The sequence below is a fragment of the Vombatus ursinus genome, unplaced genomic scaffold (genome assembly GCF_900497805.2).
Source record: "Vombatus ursinus unplaced genomic scaffold, bare-nosed wombat genome assembly UNPS02011572.1, whole genome shotgun sequence".
Lineage (NCBI taxonomy): Eukaryota > Metazoa > Chordata > Mammalia > Diprotodontia > Vombatidae > Vombatus > Vombatus ursinus.
The window spans coordinates 2,974,702-2,994,503 of record NW_020951350.1 but is presented as its reverse complement, the minus strand read 5'-3'; the positions used below and the strand labels follow the sequence as shown (position 1 = coordinate 2,994,503).

Sequence of the window (19,802 nt, the reverse complement as noted above, 5' to 3'; positions counted from 1 at the left end):
CAAACCCAAGCCTCCTGATCTGAAATCTCAACACTTTCATCCATCCCACCACACAAGTCTCTCAAATATCTTCATCCTCTTCTATTTCCTTCCACGCACGCCTGGGAAGGCAGTGGAGAGAACAGCCACCCATCACAGGTCAGGACCGCACAACCTCCCCAACCCTGGGGCACCCTGACCCCAGCACTTCCCATTTGCCTGACCTATGAGGTCCCAGACCCAAATTCCACCAGTCCCTCACTCTAGAGCCAGAGGCCGTGACGTCACGGAGCCCGGGGGCGACGTCACCGAGGCGGCCAGAAGCGCTTTCGTCCCAGGCCTGCAAGGCGCCATTCCCGGCGCGCAAGGCGGCGCCCGTAGCCTAATGGCTCAGCCGGGGAGCGAGCTGCGGCCAACCAACCCCGTCGATCCCCGGAGGACGCTCGAGCCGTGCCATGGGGATCCCACTCCCTGGAAATCCGGAGAGAAGCAGACGCTGCCACCTAGGACCACCATGCATTGCCCTCTAAGTACCAACTCCTCCCTGTCCTGACGCGGCACTGATCGAAAGCTCGCGAGAGTCTCAGACACAGATTCTTTTTCACTCCGGCTTCCACGCCCCGGAAGAGGTGGTAGCTCTCTCCCCTCGCCTCAACCCCCAAGACCTACCTCACAAGGCAGCGCGGCCCCGACTGCGACCAATCACCAGGCCCGTTGTTAGCGGCCGCGCGATGAGCCAATGGAGCGCAGCAGCGCGCGCCCGAGTTCCTCCAACCCCTCCCCCTTTCCTCTTGCCGCTGCCCCCCTCCGCACCCAGTCTCTTGCTGCGGAAGTGATGTCACAGGCCCCATGTGAGCGGATTGCAACACATGCAGCTGCCTGGAGAGAGGGAGCCGGTGTCCTACGTCAGAGCCGCCGCCGCTGCCGCCGCCGCCGCCGCGGAGCCGCCGCCGCCGCCGGGGAGGAGCCGCTGCCACCCGGGACTGGGCCCTTAGGTGAGGGCTGGGGGGGGCGGGAAGAGGAACCGGAGTGACTGGGGCCGCGGGGTACAGGCGGCTTTGGGGGGGGGGCCGGGGGAACAGAAGGGCCGCTCGGGGGCAGCGGGGAAGGGGGCCGCTCTGCCCCGGCGGCGGCGCTAACTCTGTGGTCTTGGTGTCTCCGGGCCCCGCCGGGCCACTCTAGGGAGGAGGAGGCGAGAAGATGGCTGACGATCCCAGCGCTGCCGACAGGAACGTAGAGATCTGGAAGATCAAGAAGCTCATCAAGAGCCTGGAAGCGGCCCGCGGGTGAGCGCCGCGCCGCGCCGCGCCCGGGGATCCCGGGACCCTCCCCCCACCCCCCGCCCGCCTCGCTCTGAGACCCCCCTTGAGAGAGCCGGCCTAGTCTTCCCCGCGCCGCATGGCCGGCTGCGGGGAGCCCGGCCCAAAAGGACTTGGCCGGCCCCGGGGGCCGCCTCTGGGTGGGGCCCCCAGCGTGGGCCTCTCCACGGCCCGGCCGCCCCGGCGTCCACCTCTTCCCTCCTTCCGGCCCGTCCGGGGCGCCGACCCCCCCATTTCCTGCCCTACCAACCTGGGCCCCCTCCTTGCCTCCCTCGGCCCCCAGAACTCGGCCGGCCTCGGGGATGGGGGCCCTGACGGCCCCCCGGGGGGTGGGGGGAGCGCCTCCCTGCCTTCGCCTTTCCTCCACTCTCACCCCATCTCCCCTTTTCCCTTCACGCTCTGAAGCCTCGGGAGCCCAGATGGGGAGGCCATTTTGACGAGACCTGGGAGAAAAGTGAAGTTGGGTCGGGGCTGTAAGGAGCAGCTAACTCCGGGGGGAGCCTCAGGCCTCCCCCTGCCCCCCATCCCCTGCCGGGGGGCTGCCGACCTTGGGCGACCTGGCAGGGGCTGAAGTTGCAATAGTGTTTGGGGGAAGGCTTTCCCCACCCCCCACCCCGGGAAGCTTTGAGGTGCTGCTTCCAGCTGCTTCGCAGGAGCTCCTAGGTGGTAGAAAGAAAGATGGAAAAAGACCAAAAAAAGGGGGGGGTTTGGCGAATATGTTTTTAAAGGGGCTCAGAGATTTTGTTAGACGCTGTGTCTAATGAAAATACCGTACAGTTGGGTCCTACTAAAACTATCCCTGTAGAGTTTGGGGTTGGCATTGGTAACAGAATGGATGTAACCAACTTCAGAATGCTCTTGTTTTAAAACAGATTGAATATAGGTTTGAGTGGGTTTTGAACGTTTACTTCGTGAAATTTGGTAGGAAGAAGAGAGTTGTTGAGTTTTCCTGGGAGAATGGGAATAGGAGTGTATTTGATTTAAAAGCTGGTATCCTTTTTTTCAGAGCACAATTTGTAAAGGTTTCTTCAGTGTCTCATTTCTTTCTTAGTTGTAAAAGAACTTTTGCAAGGGGTGAAGGTGATAATTCTTTGAAGCATGTTACGTATTTTTATGTACGTATCCAGTGTTATATGTATCAACATTTTTGGAATAGTAGCTTGACCACAGACATATGGAAAGATAGTTTTGGAGCAGGAATTAAAAGTTGTGGTTCCCAGCACTGCTCCAGTGCTGTCTGTATTCTCTAGGCATTCTGTCTTGTGTCCACATTTTCCCTTCTTGGTGGTCTTTTATGAAGTAGGAACATACTAAGGACCCAAGGCCTGCAAAAATATCTTTGTGTTAAACTTTGTTTTTAGTTTCGGCAAAAACCTATGGTCATGTCAGAATGAAGCTTTTGAAATTTAGTCCTGATAAAGTGGTTAACTGTCATGCTTTTGTTTTTTGTTTCTTTTTCTTCTTGTTGTAAAAGAAATTGGGGGCAAGAGTTAGAGGAACTGGGAATATTAGGTAACTAGATCATTGTTTGTTATTTACTAGTTTGATTTCACATCTTTGAATTTCATTGACTGTTCAAGATTAGTTATGGTTTTAAAGTAATTCTACACGAAATGATAATTCCAGGGTAGGTAAAAAAGTAAATTATTCTCCATTTATTAGGCTCTTTTAATAAACACCCATTCGGTTAATGCTAAGGATTGTGTTAATTCTTTCCTTATATTGGAATTTACTTTTAACTGATGGGCCTTAACCAATATTTTAAGAAATCTCTTGGTTTCAGAGCTGTTTTCATTGAGAAAGGTTAAAGCTGCATTTGGCTTGTAGGTTCACTTAGTCTTCACAGTTTAGACAACAATGTATTTCAGCCTATTTGCTTCCTAAATACACTGGTTTAAACTTTTTACCTGGTTTGAAGGCAACCAGAAAGTCACTTCACTGCTGTCATTTTCCTGTCTTCTGAATAATGTAACTTGACTTAGCAAGATTCGTTTAGATCACTTTCTGCTTGTTGTCAGTTCTTAAATTTGTTTCTAGGAATGTCATTCAACTACCTTAAAACTTTTTTTATAGATTGTAAATATCCCCTCTTTTTAAACTTAGAGTACGAGAGGTAGGAAGTGTTTATCTGTAGTATAATTAGTAAAATGTATAATATGAATAGCCTTTTCAACAAATGAGGTTTTCGGATCAGGGCAAAATCAATAAAATACCTGAGATGCTTCATGGTTGGAAAAGGGTTTAAGATGAGTATGAAATACCTGAGCGACAAAGGGGAGAGTCCAGAAATTAGACATAACTATTCAAAGACTTGGTGGAGGGGGTGGGGCAGCTTGGTGACTCAGTGTATAGAGTATCGGTCCTGGATCCAAGAGGACCTGAGTTCAAATGTGGCCTCAGACACATAACACTTACTAGCTGTGTGACCCTGGGCAAGTTGCTTAATCCCATTGCCTAGGCAAAAGCAAAAAAAAACAGATTTGGTGGTTTGGAATAGAACATGTGAATACTAAGTGTTGCCTTTCTAGGTCATAGGGAGAGTTAACTGACTTATCAAAATGTCCAGGTGACCACCCCACCCTCCCCAACCCCGAAAATAACAATTTGACTTGATGCCTTTTTCTTCATACATCTAGAATTTAGGCTTACTTTGACACAACAGAGTGTAAAATCTTTGACTTTGCTGGATATTAGAAGACTTGAGAGTTGTTTCTCTTTGATTTCTGATATTTGATTGTAGATACTCATTTCTTCAGGAGAATGTTAAAATTATCTTTTGTGTCATTGGCTAGATACCCCTAAAGTAAGAGATTTTTTTGAGTAATATTTGCAGAGGTAAGTATCTAACCTTGAGAAATACCTTGCCTTCTTTGCCTAAAGGTTAAAAGTTCCTAGGATAATTCTAATCAACTCATAAGAGATGACAGATGAATTGAGATTTGCCACTGTATTTGGGACAAGAATTAATGTCAAGCGTAAATTGAAACCATATACAAATGGTTTTAATGGAAAGAAACATCATGAAATTAATGGTAGGTGAATAGAAATGTTCTGGAAATTAAGAAAGAAAGAAAGCCAATTGCTTGTATTTTACGTTTGATGTTTTCATTTCTGTTGAATATTTGACACATTAATCCATAGCGGGTTTTTTTTTAATTAACTTTAACTTCAGTCTCAGTATAATGTACTGCTGTAAGTTTGAACTTCAGATAGTCGGTTTGTAGATAACCACATGACATGACACAGGTATAAACTGGCTGAAAAAAGAAGCCACAGGAAAAATAGCCTGGCAAGGCAGAGAGCTATGGCCAGTTAAAATCTAGAAACCATAGTGACCCAGCTTGTAGAATTGACCCACCTATGTGTATATTTTAGATGAACCGTGTCTGTATAAGGAGCAAAATGAGCCTTAGATGAATGGATTTTCAATACTTCAAGGATCCATATCCTAGATCGTGGCTCATAAAAACTGCTGTGGTTAAAAAATTCATCTGTTTGCAGCCAACCTGGGAAAGAGCCAGGCTGAGCCTCGGGTGGCAGTCTTGCAGTCTGTCTCACTAGATAGGGAGGAACTGCTAGCACATGCACCACACAGGTACATACGTCAAGAATCCAGAGTCAGACCCTCCGTTCTCTGAGGTGGCTTAATAGATCTGTCATTCAAGGAGCTTTCCACAGTCCTGATACTTAGCTTATAATAAAACTACTTTAAAATTTTATTTGCAGGAAAAAAGCCAGCAAGGAATAGCTTATTGAATGCTGCAGTTATAGTCATGAAGACCTGAGCATAAGCAGCTAAATGTAATATAGATGTCCTTTCTAAATAAAAGTTTTGTTTGCTTTGGATTGTACCACTTTTATTATGTTCTTTATATTATAGTTGCTCCGCAGTATTAGGGAAATGGTAATCAGAGATTGTTCCTGACATCACCAATTATATAGTGCAGAATCCAGATCAGGCCCCATTCTGAGAAGTTGTCTGGAGATTCAGAGATACTTATCCTAAATCATTTTATCTGCCATTGCTATTTCTCACATATATTCAACTGGGCCTTGTTTACCTCAAGGCTTTATAACTGGGTCCAAAACATAATAGATGGAAAAGTAGTTGTTCTCTCTTACTCATGCCCAGAGTTTGAAAACCTGTAAGTACATTTTGTAAAAATTGTGAAATTTGATCCATTTTTAATGCATTTGCTTTTACAGCTTAAAATTTTCTTCCAGATTTCAGCTTTTAACTAAAATTAATATACACTTAGACTCTTATCTGTGACAAATTGAAATTACCCAACAGAATATTGTTTGAAGCTGAAAACATTTATTTTGTGAGCCTACTGATATTTTTAGTCAAGCCTTAGTTGCTTAGTGTTTAGTGATTAAACTCTTGTTTTAAATAAATTAAAACCTGCTTTTGTGCCTTGAAGTTGGTCATTGGTCAGTAGTTGCACCCTTGCTTCAATAAGGAGAAAATGCTGATATGTATATGTATAGTACTTCATTTTATTTCACCCTCCTTTTGAGAGTGCACATAATAGTTAAATGTGATAACACCTTATGTTATTCTAATTGGTGCCCGAAACATTTATGATCCAGCTAGCAGGCTCAGTGAGAGTGAAGTCCAGATGGTGAATAAGAGAATGTATTTCAATATTTCTTCACCTATATTTTCCAAATTCTTTCCAGCTTAGTATAGGCCCTGCTGGAGTTGAACTTTACTAACATAATCTTTGAAAATCCGGGGTTACCTCCACACCACAGTAAGGTATTGGAGTGAGACATAAGTGGAGATTAGAAAATATGGATGAAAATATTTTTAAAATATCATAAAAAATGAGAGTAATGCAACATCTGAAAGCATGTACTAGTCGTGAGCAAATGCTCTTATAAACTCAGGTATCTGGTATTGAAAAATAAATACTTGTGGAAGCTCACCCAAAGAGATTGCAATTTGGGGATTTGAACATCTTTCAGCAGTATCTATGGATACTGTAAGCAATTCTAAGAAAAGCCAGGGGAAAGGGAAAAACTGGAGAGAAAAAGCAAAGTAAAAGGAAGGGGAGGAAAGAAGAGACAAAAAAGAAGGTTGTGTTGGTGAGAGAATGGTAGTGTACTTTCTTAAACCTTGCTAACTTTCCACAATATTGTTCCCAACAAACAATGTGTTAGTACAGTATGGTGGTGTTTGTGCACAGAATCTAATGAAGATTCTTCTCTGAATTTTCACTCTTACAGATTTCTCATTGTAGCAATAACATACTTAAGAGAGGCTTGCTCTGGACATAACTCCCAGATTAATGGGAGTGCCTAATTAGCATACCATTTAGGGCAGAGTTCACAGTAGGTTGGGGCTTCCACAGCTTTGGACCCTTATCTCTAGAGGTCTTATTTCTTTGATCTGTTGGGTATACATTACAGTGCCTAGTACAACACAGTGTGTCCAGTGAGTGCTTGGCAGATGTTTGAATGTTAGGATACTTGGAACTGTGCAAATTTGCAACAGAACCATCTTGGTCCTCTCTTGTTGAAGTGATAATTCCAGACAGGGAAGATAAAACCTCTTGTCTTCCTTCTGAATCTGCTATTGCCCATAACATAACATAGCTTCACCTAAGTGGGTTTCCCACTCTTACATTTTCTGATGTCTTTACTGAAGATCTTTCTGTCTTGGCTTATGCTTTTTAGACATATTTTGAAGACTTGCCTAAGTCTGTTTAGAAAATTTTCTTTCCTTTGTACCAAAACATCTTTTTTTCTTCTAGCCCAAGTAGATTGGGAGGTAAGATGTCTGGGAAGGTTTCATGGAATAGGTACCGTCTGAGCTGAGCCCTAAAGAGATTAGCAGGCAGTTCAGTGGCATTTCCTGTTACTGTACAAACTCTTGTGACTGGTAAAGATCATTTCCAAGGGTTGAGATCCAGGGATATAAAAATTAAGAGTATCCAAGTTATGTTTACCAAGATATTTCATGCCTTTGGTATATAAAATCCCAGATATTTTTATAGGAATATGTAATGTAATCTCTCAGGGAAATTGTAATTAATTCAGGAGAGATATAGCACAAAGTATTTGAATATAATAACTATAAGGGCAAAATAATATAGAAAAAATGAGTTACAGTGTAAATCAGTGATCAAGGTTAATTTCAAAAGTTTTCTTGGGAGGAGATGTTTTGAACTACTTACAGGCAATGGGTGTGGTGTTTAGAGCTGAGGTGGGACCTTAAATTTTTTTTCACAGACAGAACTCTGGCCCAGAGAGGAAACAGGTACATGTGTAATAAGTAGCAGAACCTAAGTCAGGGACTCTGTTTGTTGGGGGTGGGGGGAAGGAGAGTATCTGGACATCATCTGTCAAAACCCTTTTCAGAATTAAATGAGGGAGAAAATGTTGAGAGAAGTTAGTTGACTTGCCCAAAGTCCCACAAATAGGTTTAAAAAAAAAAGCAGCCAGGATTTGAATCCTCAACTTCTCTGGCCCCAAATTTGGCACTATTTCCCCTGCGCCGTGCTCTGACTCCAAATTCAGTATTATTACTATCGTATGTCTGCCTCTTCTGCTTACTCAGATTCTGGAACAGGTCTCCATGGCTTGAAGAGGTCTGAGTCAACCCTAGCATAGCTATGGTCACGAGATTTCTGCTCTCATAGAACTTCGTTTGAGAGTTATCTTCCCTGGCACTGGGGGTCTCCTAAAGTGTATGTGGCCCTAAAGCAGCAGCCTTTTGCTTCCACTGTTGAAGGGAATTTAGGCTATGGATAAGAATGCCCTTGTGGGTGTCAGTTATAACTTTTTGAGGCTGTAAGGCCCTGCCATACTTGGTGTCCATGTGAGCCACTCCTCCCTTTTCCTTTCTCACCTGACGACGTCCAGTATGTCGAATGCAGAACTAATTGAGATTTAGGGTGAAAGAGGCTTCATTTTCCAGATTTAGATCTGGAAGGAACCTCTGAGGCCATGTACTAAAATTCCTTCATTCCATGGATGAGGAAATTGATGGCCAGTGGGGTGGGGTAGGGTATTTGATTTATCCAGAGTCACAGAGGTAGGAAGTAGCAGAACTAGGTAGGATCTTAATCCAGATTCTCTGATCCAAATCTAGTGCTTTTTCCATCCTACTACGCCAGCCATAAGAGATAAAGGGGCAGCCACTGGGAGGAAGCACCTGCTGACTTTAGACTCTGTGCTCCCTCTCTCCACACACCCTGCCAACTAATCTTTTCATAAATTTGTGTACTGTAGTTCATCTACTAGGTAAGGTAGGTGTGATTGGCACACGGTAGGTAAAGTGGGACAGTCTACTGGGGGATTCCATAAAGGATAAAATGACTTTAAAAATCATAGAATCAAACTGCCTGATCTAGGCTTAATGGATACCAAAGGTAAAGTTTTAGAATAAAATTTTCCTGCTATAGTTCGCAAATACTACTCTGCTTTTTCCAGTAAACTGGAAACTTTTGTGGGGCTGGAACTGTTTGTATCCCTATCACTTAATGTCAGTGCCTTATTCATGGGAAGGACTAGATAAATGTTTCAATTTGAACTTATTTCCCTAGAAGAAATCAGTCATTAAATTTGTGCACCCATCGTTAATTCTAAATTAACGTTTCTGCCTCTTTCTTTCCCAGTGCCACAGAATTACAGTTCTATTTTGTTAATATAAAACTCTGGAAATAGCCTTGTTACAATGAATGGCCTGGAACTGTAACTGATTTGCAGCTCTGAGATTATAATTGAAATCCATTCTTGGTAAAAGGCCAGTTGGCCTAAAATTAGATATAAAAGCTTTGTTGGGTGAGAGTTGGTGTGCTGTCAGGGTATTGAAATATTGCAGGACTCTTGCACGTTTGTGCCCTCTTAGTTTCTGTTAATAAAATAGGCTTGACATACCATGAAAGACTCATCACGTGGTTGCCAGTGAATCAAATGCAGTGTGCTTCCAGTGACCCTCAAAGTGTAATGATTTCTCAGATGATGTTTTTTTGGAGGGAGACAATCGGGGTTAAGTAATTTGCCCAGAGTCCCACAGCTAGTAAATTTCTGAGGCCAGATTTGAACTTGGGTCTGACTCCAGGGCTGGTGCTCTATCCATTGCACCACCTAGCTTCCCCAGATGGTGCTTTTTTACCCAAAGAATTTTTATTTTCTCTCTTGGGCTATTTTGGTAGCATCTTCTGGCCTTCATAACTACTATAGGAACAGGGTGAGTTTTCAGAAAGGAACCACAAAGAGAGAGATTTGACTGAGCCTAACATCATTTAAATCAAGTTTAAGGAGCTAACTTTCTAAGGACATGAGTATCTCTGTCTCATGCTTGATAGGAACAATCTCTCCTCCCCCACTCTTTACAGAAAGGAGCACTATAGTCAAAGAAGCTTTGCATCTTAATAGAAAGATCTGGTGTTTTGGGACCTAAAATCAAAGATAAAAGAAAAACAGGAATGAAGTCTGGAAGCCTAATCTGTGTATAAAAGGGAGAAGCTTGCATATTGAGCTGGTTGATTTAAAAAAAAAAATTTAATTAGATCATGTTTTCAAGGGAAGATCTGCTTTCTAGTCTTCCCACCTTACTTCCTTCTCCCCCAATTGAAGAAGCAAGAAAAACAAACCTCTCATTGCAAACTTATGGTCAAGCAAGTCAAACTCTTGCATTGATCATGTCTGAAAAAGTGTCTCTATCTGCATTGTGAGTCCACTTTCTGACAGGCAGTGAGCAGTATGTTTTGTCATGAGTCCTGGAATTATGGTTAGTCATTGTGTTGATTTTAAGTCTTTCTAAGTTGCTTCTCTTCACAATAGTGTTGTTATGTAAATTGTTCTTCTGGTTCTATTCACTCTGCATCAGTTAATACAAGTGTTGCCAGGTTTCTCTGAAACTTTCCCTTTATCATTTCTTACGGCACAGGAGTATTCCATTGTATTCATGTACTGTAACTTGTTCAGCAATTCCCCAGTTGTTGGGTTACACCCTCAGTTTCCAGTTCTTTGTCCACAGAAAGAACTGCTATAAATATTTTTGTACTGCAGGTTGATTGTTTTTAATGAGTATCGCTAGTGAGGTAATTGTCATAGTACCTGGGTAGGAAATTTGTTTAAAGACAGCAAATTAACAAGAACTATATAATTAGTCTTTAGTTACTCTTATGTAATAGTTGGGAAATGTATATTCGGCGTCTTTATGTTGTTACTGTGTTCAGCATTACTTGTTTGCTTCAGTGAAGGGGATCCTGATAACATGGAATTTGATGAATCAGTGTTGTGGAATTCCTTGGTGCTGATGATTTCTTCTACTTGGTGGTTTAGTGCAGCACTGAGAACACCTTAGGTATTTTTCTGACTTGCTCCATTTTGGTGGAATAGTCCACTAATACCATTTTATGAAATTTGTTCTCTTGTCTTTAAAAAACAATTAGAGTAAATGGCTAGAACTCTAGAAAGGCATACACTAGTGGGTGTATTCATTGTAGTGTTGGGTGTTAGTGCAATTCTAATACTTGTGAGAAACAAGATAGAAAAAATGATGGTTCCCAACCTTTCTGCCAAAAATTTTGGGACCATTTTATTCCAATTACATACATAAGCCCCACCCCCAGCTTTCCTCGCTAACTGTTTTACCTTCATACTATCAAAAAGACTTGTTCCTGTCTCAATGGAATTGCCATTTCTGACCTTAAAGGTCACAGGTATGAATTACTATAACCTTCTGGGGTCCCTATATTTCCATTTGGAAAATTAGACACCCCCCCCCCAGAATTAAATGTTCCAGACATGTAGAGATTATGAAGTTGAGCACAGAAATCAACTTTGTCTTTGTTCGCCCAAAACCTCTCCAAACAAAAAGTATTTTGTAGATTCATGTCTCTTCTGTTGTTACCTCCTATAGTGTAGTATGTTATTTTAAAAGTAGACAAGGCTAGGAAAAGCTACTAGTTAATCTCTGGTGAGTATACTATTTAACCTTAGTCATTGAGAAACTCCTTGTTTATGGGTAAGCCGCATTATTTTAATATAGCAGTATAATTCTGGGGTGCCTGGCTACATGGAGATCATGAACATATTGTCCTGACTTTTGTCCTATTCTGTCTTTGAGGAAATTGGAGCAAGACGAGAATGAATAGAGCCTTAGAAAGCTAGGGAGCAGTGGAAAAGAACATTGAAGAAAGTGTTATTGAATAAGATTATTTGGCAATAGGATGGATATTTGAAGTCTTAGTAAGATAAATTGGAAGCAGTTAAGTCATGCAGCAATTGTATGTCAGCTGCACTTATACTATTGGTATATATATTTTGTTAGCTTTTCCCCCTCTCCCTTCTAGGGGGATTGACGGGATTTTCTAGCCCTTCTCTAGAGCAGGAGTCTTAACATTTTTTGTATCATGGACCCTTTGATGAAGCCTATGGACTCCTTCCAAAATGTTTCCAATTGCATAAAATACATAGCATTGCAAAGGAAATCAATGTTGAAATACGTTGATTAAAAAAAAAAAAACCACCACCACCACCCAAGGTCAAGGATTCCAGGTTTTTAGAAGCCATGCTGTAGAGGAGAAACAGTTTGGCATAGTAGATCTGAGAGCTCTGCAAGAAGTTTTGAGGTTCAAGTTCTACCTATGATACATACTGACCCTGGGCAACTAAGTCACTTAACCTCTCTCTTAAAACTCTAGGCAATACTCTGATAGGTTGCAGAGAAAGTGTAGGCCTGGATTGGTAGAGGGAATGTTCTTATCTGGAAGTTCCCTGCCCCAGTGAAATCACAAATCCAGTCACAGTTCCTATCTAAAGAGAGATGTAGATAGGGAGAACTGTCACAGATTTCTAGTATATCAGTTAAGGGTGAGAAATTGGGTTTTCTGGCACATGGCAGGAGTACAAACTGAGTTCAGATCACTGTCCTATTAGAAGTAGTTGATTGTCAGCTGATGAGCATCTGCTCCTGGCCTATGTCAAAATTTTGGAACCTGGCCATAAATCAAAGATGAAAGCTCTTAAATCTTAGTAAAAGAAAAGGGAAGGATAAAATTGGTGTTGACTAATTTGATACTTGTCTTCAGAGGATTCTGATAATCTCTGTAATTTCTGCCTTAGTAAAGTTTATCTAGGAAATTTCTACCCTTTCAAGATTTGTCCATTATACTTTTTGGGTGTGTCTCTAGAGGTTCTGCTAATTTTCTCATGTATGACTTTGTTACTATCCTCTTCTCCACCTCAGCCCCATCCCCACCTCCAAAAAAAAAAACCAAACCAAAACAAAAACAAACCCAAAACACTAATTCCTTCATTCTCTGCCCCAAACCCCCTTGGTCCTGTTTAACCTCGAGACATTCTTTCTCTTTCTCCCTCCTACCCCAGGTATTTGATATCAAGTAATGTAACTCTTGTTTTCCTTTTTACTAATACTGGCTATGCTATCAAATGTTTCTTTTATCCAGCCTATACCCTTGGGGCAAGGTGGAGGTGAGGGCAAACCTTTGCCCTCACCCCCACCTGGATGAGAATCTTCATGTTGATCAAAACTTGAATAAGAAAATAAGTACTTGGGGCAGCTAGGTGGTGTAGTGGATAGAGCACCAGCCCTGGATTCAGGAGGACCTGAGTTCAAATTCTGCCTCAGACACATAACACTAGCTGTGTGACCTTGGGCAAGTCACTTAACCCCATTGCCTAGCCAAAAAAAAAGAAAAGAAAATAAGAACTGTAAATTTGATATGAGGGCTTATGATAGATGTAATCATCCCCCTAAAATACAGATACTCTCCCAGCACTTTAATGCATTAAGGTGAAGTGGAGTTGTGCAAAGTCATCCCAACTCTGTCACTTAAATCCAGTTCATACATGAGTCATTGCCCGATGGTATCATTGATCCTCTTCGAAAATGAAGGATGAACAACAATTCAGTTAAGAAAATGGGGCAGAAACAGACCTCTAAAACTTGTGTAGTCATTCTTTACAGTGTTTCACTCCTAAATGAAGATTAGTGGCATATGGCTCAATCCATTATGAATTAAGGCTCAAGTTTTAAGAGGTCCTAATCTAGACAGAACAGGTTTGGAAGGAAGCAGTGGAGTTAGTCTTTGTAGCATTTTACATGGTAAGAATTCAGCTTCTTTGGGTTGCCACAGCCTAGTGAAATAATCATGGGTTCTTGTGAGAGAGCCTGGCAGTTTGTGAAATTGTGGGATTTTCTATGAGAAGCTGTCTGAGGTGGCTTTAGTATGGTTCTGCCTTAGATCCTGAATGGGGGGGATAGAACAGACTATTCAGTATTCCTTCACATCTTGTTATCCAAGAGCTATTTCATCTGTCTAGCTAAAAATTTCTGAACATTGATAGTGAAATAGAGCCAACATGACTTCGTTAAAGAATAGATTATGCCATATTGATCATTTTTTTTTTAATCAGTGACGGTCAAGGCATAGATGGTATGCTTATCAAACATGCAGTTGACTCGAAGTCATTCAGCTGGTTCAGAAATCAATTTGACACGTATAGGATGGGGAGAGAAGTATGGCTAGACAATTTCTGTGGAAAAGATCTGGGAATTTTAGTAAATTCACTGAGTCAACAATATGACAAGGCATCCACAAAACTTGATGCAATCTTAGGCTATGTTAAAAAAGGTTATAATGTTAGTCACTCCACATCTGGAGTGTTGTATTTGGTTCTGAGTGCCACATTAAGGAAGAATGTTTTAAATATTGGAGCATATCCAAAAGAGACTGGAAAGACCATGCCATAAAAAGATTTATTGAATGAACTGAGGATGCTTAGCTTGAAGAAAAGGACTTCAGATTTGATAGCTCAAATATTTGAAGGGCTGAAATATGGAAGAAGAATTAGACTTATTACTGCTTATCCTCACATGGCAGAACTGGAAACGTGTAGACTGGAAATACTTAAGTGAACTAATGGCGAATGAAGTGAGCAGAATCGGGAGAACATTGTACACAGTAACAGCAACATTGTATGAGCAACTGTGAATGACTTAGCTCTTCTCAGCAATATAATGATCCAAGACAGTTCCAAAGGACTTATGAAAAATACTATCTGCCTCCAGAGAAAGAACTGAATGCAGATGGAAGCATACTGTTTTTTTCCTTTCTTCATTCTTTCCTTTCTCCCTCTCTCTCTCTCTCTCTTGTTCTAGTTTTATTCCACAAAATGACTAATATGGAAACATGTTTTACATTATTGCGTATCTTTAACCTATGTCAGATTGCTTACCATCTCAGGGAGGGGAGGAAAAGAATTTGGAATTCAGAATTTTTTTAAAAAATGTTAAAAATTGTTTATCAATAAATTTTTTAAAATTTAAAGAAAGGAATATGTAGAACTTGCAACACCCCCCCCCCCCAAAAAAAGAGGGAGAGGGGTATCTTTAGGCTCAGTTTAAGAGGGAAACCTTTCTGATTAGATTTTTCCTGAAGTGGAATGAACTGCCTGATAAAGTACTGTGTTTCCCATTATCAGTGGTCTTAGCAAAGGCCAATTGGCCACTTATAAAAGTTCATAGATTATTTAGTGTTAGTGGGAAGCTTAGAGGTGGTTTAATCTAATTTCCCCTTTACAGATGAGGAAAGTGAGACCCAGAAAGATTAAATGACTTGTCCCAAGGTCATATTGGTAATTAGAGTTGAGATTTGGACCCAAGTCCCTTTAAATCCACATAAGTGCTTCTGTGCTACCCTAGAGGAGAGGGAGGAGGGTTCTTATTCAGGTACAAGATTATCTCTGAGGTCCCTGCTTACTCCTGCTTCTGTGATAAATCCCAAATTCCTTAGCATTAAACTGCTTGTATTTGTCTGATAGGCTATCAGTCATCTCTTCCACTTAGGTGGTTAATCTTTTACGGATTTCTCTTCATCCTTATGACCATCTCTAACAAGTCATACATTTCCCACATGAAATATATATTCCTTTGCAAACAGCAAGTTTCTTACTCTGTTTTATCCTAAACATGCTTCTGTTTCCTTCATGCTATAAACCGTGCCTGTGTATGTGTGTGTGAGAGAGATTTGTTTAGATTTATAGATTTCATAGTTGAACATACCTTAGAGATCAGCTACAACTTCAAATTATGAATGCAAACTCATACCTAAAGCATAAACACTCTTTACAACACACTCAACAGCTGTCATTCAACCTCCATTTAAAGTGACTGGACAATCTCACTAGTTGCTTTTTCTTTTTCTTTTTCTGGCCTTTTTGGGGAGGCAGTCAGGGTTAAGTGACTTGCTCAAGACCACACTGCTAGTAAGTGTCTGAGGATGAAATCGAACGTGGGTCCTCCTTACTCCAGGGCCTGTGCTCTATCCACTGTACCATCTGGCTACCCTGGACAGTCTCACTGGTTTCTGAAGCAGCCCATTCCAGTGTGGTACAGCTCTGATTATTAGGAAATTCCTTCATTACCTTACTGTCTTCCTTGTTTCTCTCAGGTTGTATTTTCTGTCCCCTTATATATTATTATTCCCATTTACCCAATAGAAGTCTTCCTTTATGACAAGAGTAGCTTTAGCTGTTGTGTCTGAAAACTTTACATATATTCTTCGTTTCCAGATTTTCCCCCACAATATCCTCCCATCTGACAAAAAGAGGAAAATTGTTTCATCCTTGTAGGGGGTAGGAGAAGAACCAAAATTGGTCACTAAAATTAATCTTGAATTCATGTACTTTTTAGTGTTGTCTTTGCTTAAATTATCATAATAACTGTGTATATTCCCTTAGTTCTGCTTTCTTAACAAAATGTTGCTGTGGATATTTTGGCATATATGGGACCTTTTCTTTTTTTGGCCAAAATTAACCTCAGTAACAGGTAGTTTAATGACTTTTGTCTCATAATTCCAAATTGTTTTCAGAATAGTTGGACCACTTCACGGTTCTACCAGTGCAGCATTAGTGCAACAGTCTTCCTGATGCTTCTCAAACACTTTCCATTTTTAAAAATCTTTGTCAGTTATCTTTGCCAATATGACAGGTAAAAACATCTGAATTATTTTAATTTGTAAGTTCCCTCATTGTTGAGTCAAAGCATTTTTTCATGTGACTATTTAAGAATTTTCATTTATTCTATTGAAAACTGTTCCTATCCATTGACTATGGATATGGGTTTTGTGTCATATCTGTGTCTTTATCTGGAATGTTGGACCTTTACCAAAGCTACTTGGTGGAAAATTTTATAGGCAGTATAGTGTGGTGGAAAGAGTAATGGATTTGGACTTGGAGAACCCAAGTCCTAATTCTCCCATTTACTACCTCGGGCAAGTCATTTAATATCTCTGAGCCTCAATTTCCTATTTTGTAAAATGAAGGGGTTGAGCTAGATGATTTATAATTTAATTTATAATTTTAGTATTCAAATCTGTGAACTTACTTTTCCCTGTTCTGCTTATTTCACTGATTATGCAAAGCTTTTTAATCTTATATTGTTTTGAAGTCAGTCTCCCAGAGTGGCTTTTTGGAGGGGGGGAGGCATTGGGGGTTAAGTGACTTCCCAGGGTCATTCTGCTAATGTGTGAAGGGTCTGAAGCCCGATTTGATTACAGAGCAGGTACTCTATCCACTGCGCCACCTAGCTGCCACCAGAGGGGTACGACTTTTGAGTAAAGATCGAATGGAATCATTCCCCTTGAACATGAACAACTAGCGATCTTGGGAGTAAAGACATTTATTATGTTTAGAACTTTGCAGGGCATATTGTTGTTTCATGTCTCTTAGTTTTCACAACAACTGCTCTACTGCATGATTCATTATCATCTCTTGAATGGGAGGGAGCTCTATGAATATGTTGAAAGGTTTGCAGTTTGCTAGTGTTGCCAACTACATATCTCATTTCTCATTTTCCCCTTAGAGGTTCAGAGCTGTAACATGAAAATTTTAGCTTCCGGAGTTTCTTTCTATGTTTACACAAACTGGTCTAACAACTTTGTAAGAACTGCCTTCAGGAAGTATTGATGTTAATCTTGTCTGTTTTCTGTGTGCAATAAAACTAAATTTACGAGAATTATCAGGTATCACAAAATGAAAGTTTTTTTTTTTAATTTCTCTACACATTTAAAAAATAATCTTTGATTTTGTAAAGATCTTGAATTTTTATTCTGGACTAGATATCCTAGAACTGAATAATGTGCAAAGTGAGTTTTTTCAGTGGAAAAATATTGATGAAATCTGTAGCAGAGATAAAACAGTGCTGCATAAAGACATTCTTTAAAGTTAGTGTTACAAAATTAGCTTTAGAGTTTGGGATTTGTTAGATTTTATGAAGACTAAAATACTCTCCATATCTTACCAAAATGTTAACAAGCTAAGTGTATATTCATTTAACATTTAACTGTCTCTACCTTCTAGTAACGTTGTGATAGTGATTCAAACTTAGTAGCCACTTGGTAATAGGTTAGGACTTAAATTATCGTACTATTAAGTATGAGCTTTTTCTAAAAAGGAATCCTGTATAGTGTAAATCCTATTCTCCTATTCACGATATAGTATACAGTGTTTTCACTACCTTGACTGTATTGGAAACGTGAGAAATTAGTGTAAGACTGCCTGATCAATACTATATACTGATAATATTGTTTATTACCTAAATTGTCTAGTGGTAGAAGTAAATTGCCATTTCTGTAAAAAACATTGCTTTGACCTGTCATACTTATTAAATTCCCACAGCCTTCCATATCCACATTTTTCTAAGTTCAAATGGCCTCACTAAGTCATCCCTCACCCTAAAGTTTATTCTCTGAAGCATTCTTCCTCAGCTCCTCCTTTAACTGCCCAGTCTACTGCCATCTTAGATTTCTTTCTGCTACATTCTGTATCCTGTAAGTTACTGTCCTTCAATAAATCCTACCTCCTAAAAAGCATTTCTGCTAAAAAGATCACGTGGTATAGTAGAAAAAGCACTGAAATTGTAGCTGACCAGCTCAGGCTTATTTTTGGTGCTTCACTTTGTTTTGTGTGACACCTTCAGCAGTCATTTATAATAATTCCCAAACTTATCAACTCCCATCCCCAAAACCCCACTTTTTTTAAACAAAAATTGTTGCAGTTCCTCATCTATACTCATCTAAAGGATTTCTTTTTTATTGGGAATTTAATAAAAATGGGCATTTAAGAGAGAGGTTTGTATTTGAAATTGTGAACTTGCATTAGGTACGATTTTAAATTGTATATTAAATGTAACATTACAACAGCAAAACTGCCCTCCTCATCTGTCCCCTTCTGTTCCCATCTTTCTTCTATTAAAAGAAATACTTCATTGATGCCCTTTTCTTTTTCATCACTATCACTACCCACCAACTCCTTCCCCAGTAGAAAGAAGCACTCTCTGGTAACAAGTATGGTCAATCAAAACAGATCAATATATTGTGTATGTCTGAAAACGTCAGTCTCATCCTGCACCATGAGTTAATCATATTTCTGCCAAGAAGTGGGAAGTGTGCTTCATAATCACTCTTCTGAAGTCTTTCAGAATTTACATTATTGTGGCTTAAGTTTGGGAGTTCTGAGCTAAGAAGCTAATTGAGAGTGTACATTTCTGGGAGAGCTAGGTAGCACATTGGATAGAATATCAGGGCTGGAAATCAGGAAGACCCAAGCTCTTGTCCAGCCCCAGATACTTACTAGCTGTGTGACTCTGGGCAATTACTTAACTTTTTTTTGCCACAGTTTTCTCATCTATAAAGTGGGAATAACAGCACCTACCTTCCAGGGTTGTTATGAGAATATTTGTAAAGCACTTAGCAAAGTGCATGGCATACAGCAGGCACTATAGAAATGCTAGCAACAGAGTACAAGGAAAGCACTAGGCTGCCTAAAGAGGTGCCCAGGTCAGAAATGGAGGTCAGAGCTTCCATTTTATTCTTTTTTTAACTGGGCAGTTAAAGGAGGAGCAGAGGAAGAATGCTTCAGAGAATAAACTTTAGGGTGAGGGATGACTTAGTGAGGCCATTTGAACTTAGAAAAATGTGGATATGGAAGGCTGTGGGAATTTAATAAGTATGACAGGTCAAAGCAATGTTTTTTACAGACCCCAGCAGTGGGGTCAGGCCTGTGAATGACCACTATACTTCCAGGCTGAGCAAGATAGAGAGGCCTAGTTCTCCCTCAGGCCCCCCCCCCCAAAAAAAGTATTACAATTTTTAAAATAACAATAAAAACAAATCTTAAATGTAACATTTCCAATTCTGATCAGTTTTATTTATTAAGCATATCTGCTGTGTGCCTGGAAATATGGTAGGCACTGGGGATACAGGCACAAAGAATAAAACGATCCTTCCTCACAAGGAGACAAGTGTGTATAGAATTACATATAGCAGGCAGGCTGATGATAAAATTCATAAGCATATATTCACTGAGATGACAGCAGGTTGGACACAAGCCAATTCAGCTTGGCTTCATTTAACATATACTAAATTAAAATAATCACTGCATTGTACTCATTGTCACTTGGAATAATTTTCCCATATTAGTCTTGCTTTTGTTGACTTTGATTTAAGTTTTGTTTCATGT

At 40.6% G+C, this 19,802-nt stretch overlaps 1 protein-coding gene across 1 annotated transcript in view; it reads left to right on the top strand.

Annotated features, from left to right (window-relative positions):
- Nucleotides 1-915: 915 nt before the first annotated feature.
- ETF1 (eukaryotic translation termination factor 1) overlaps nucleotides 916-19,802 on the top strand; it is a 37,234-nt gene continuing 18,347 nt past the window's right edge. The window contains exons 1-2 of the mRNA XM_027856547.1: nucleotides 916-974; nucleotides 1,162-1,265. Of these exons, the coding sequence (XP_027712348.1) occupies nucleotides 1,180-1,265 (86 nt within the window). The 5' untranslated portion in view covers nucleotides 916-974; nucleotides 1,162-1,179. The remainder of the gene's footprint in view (nucleotides 975-1,161; nucleotides 1,266-19,802) is intronic.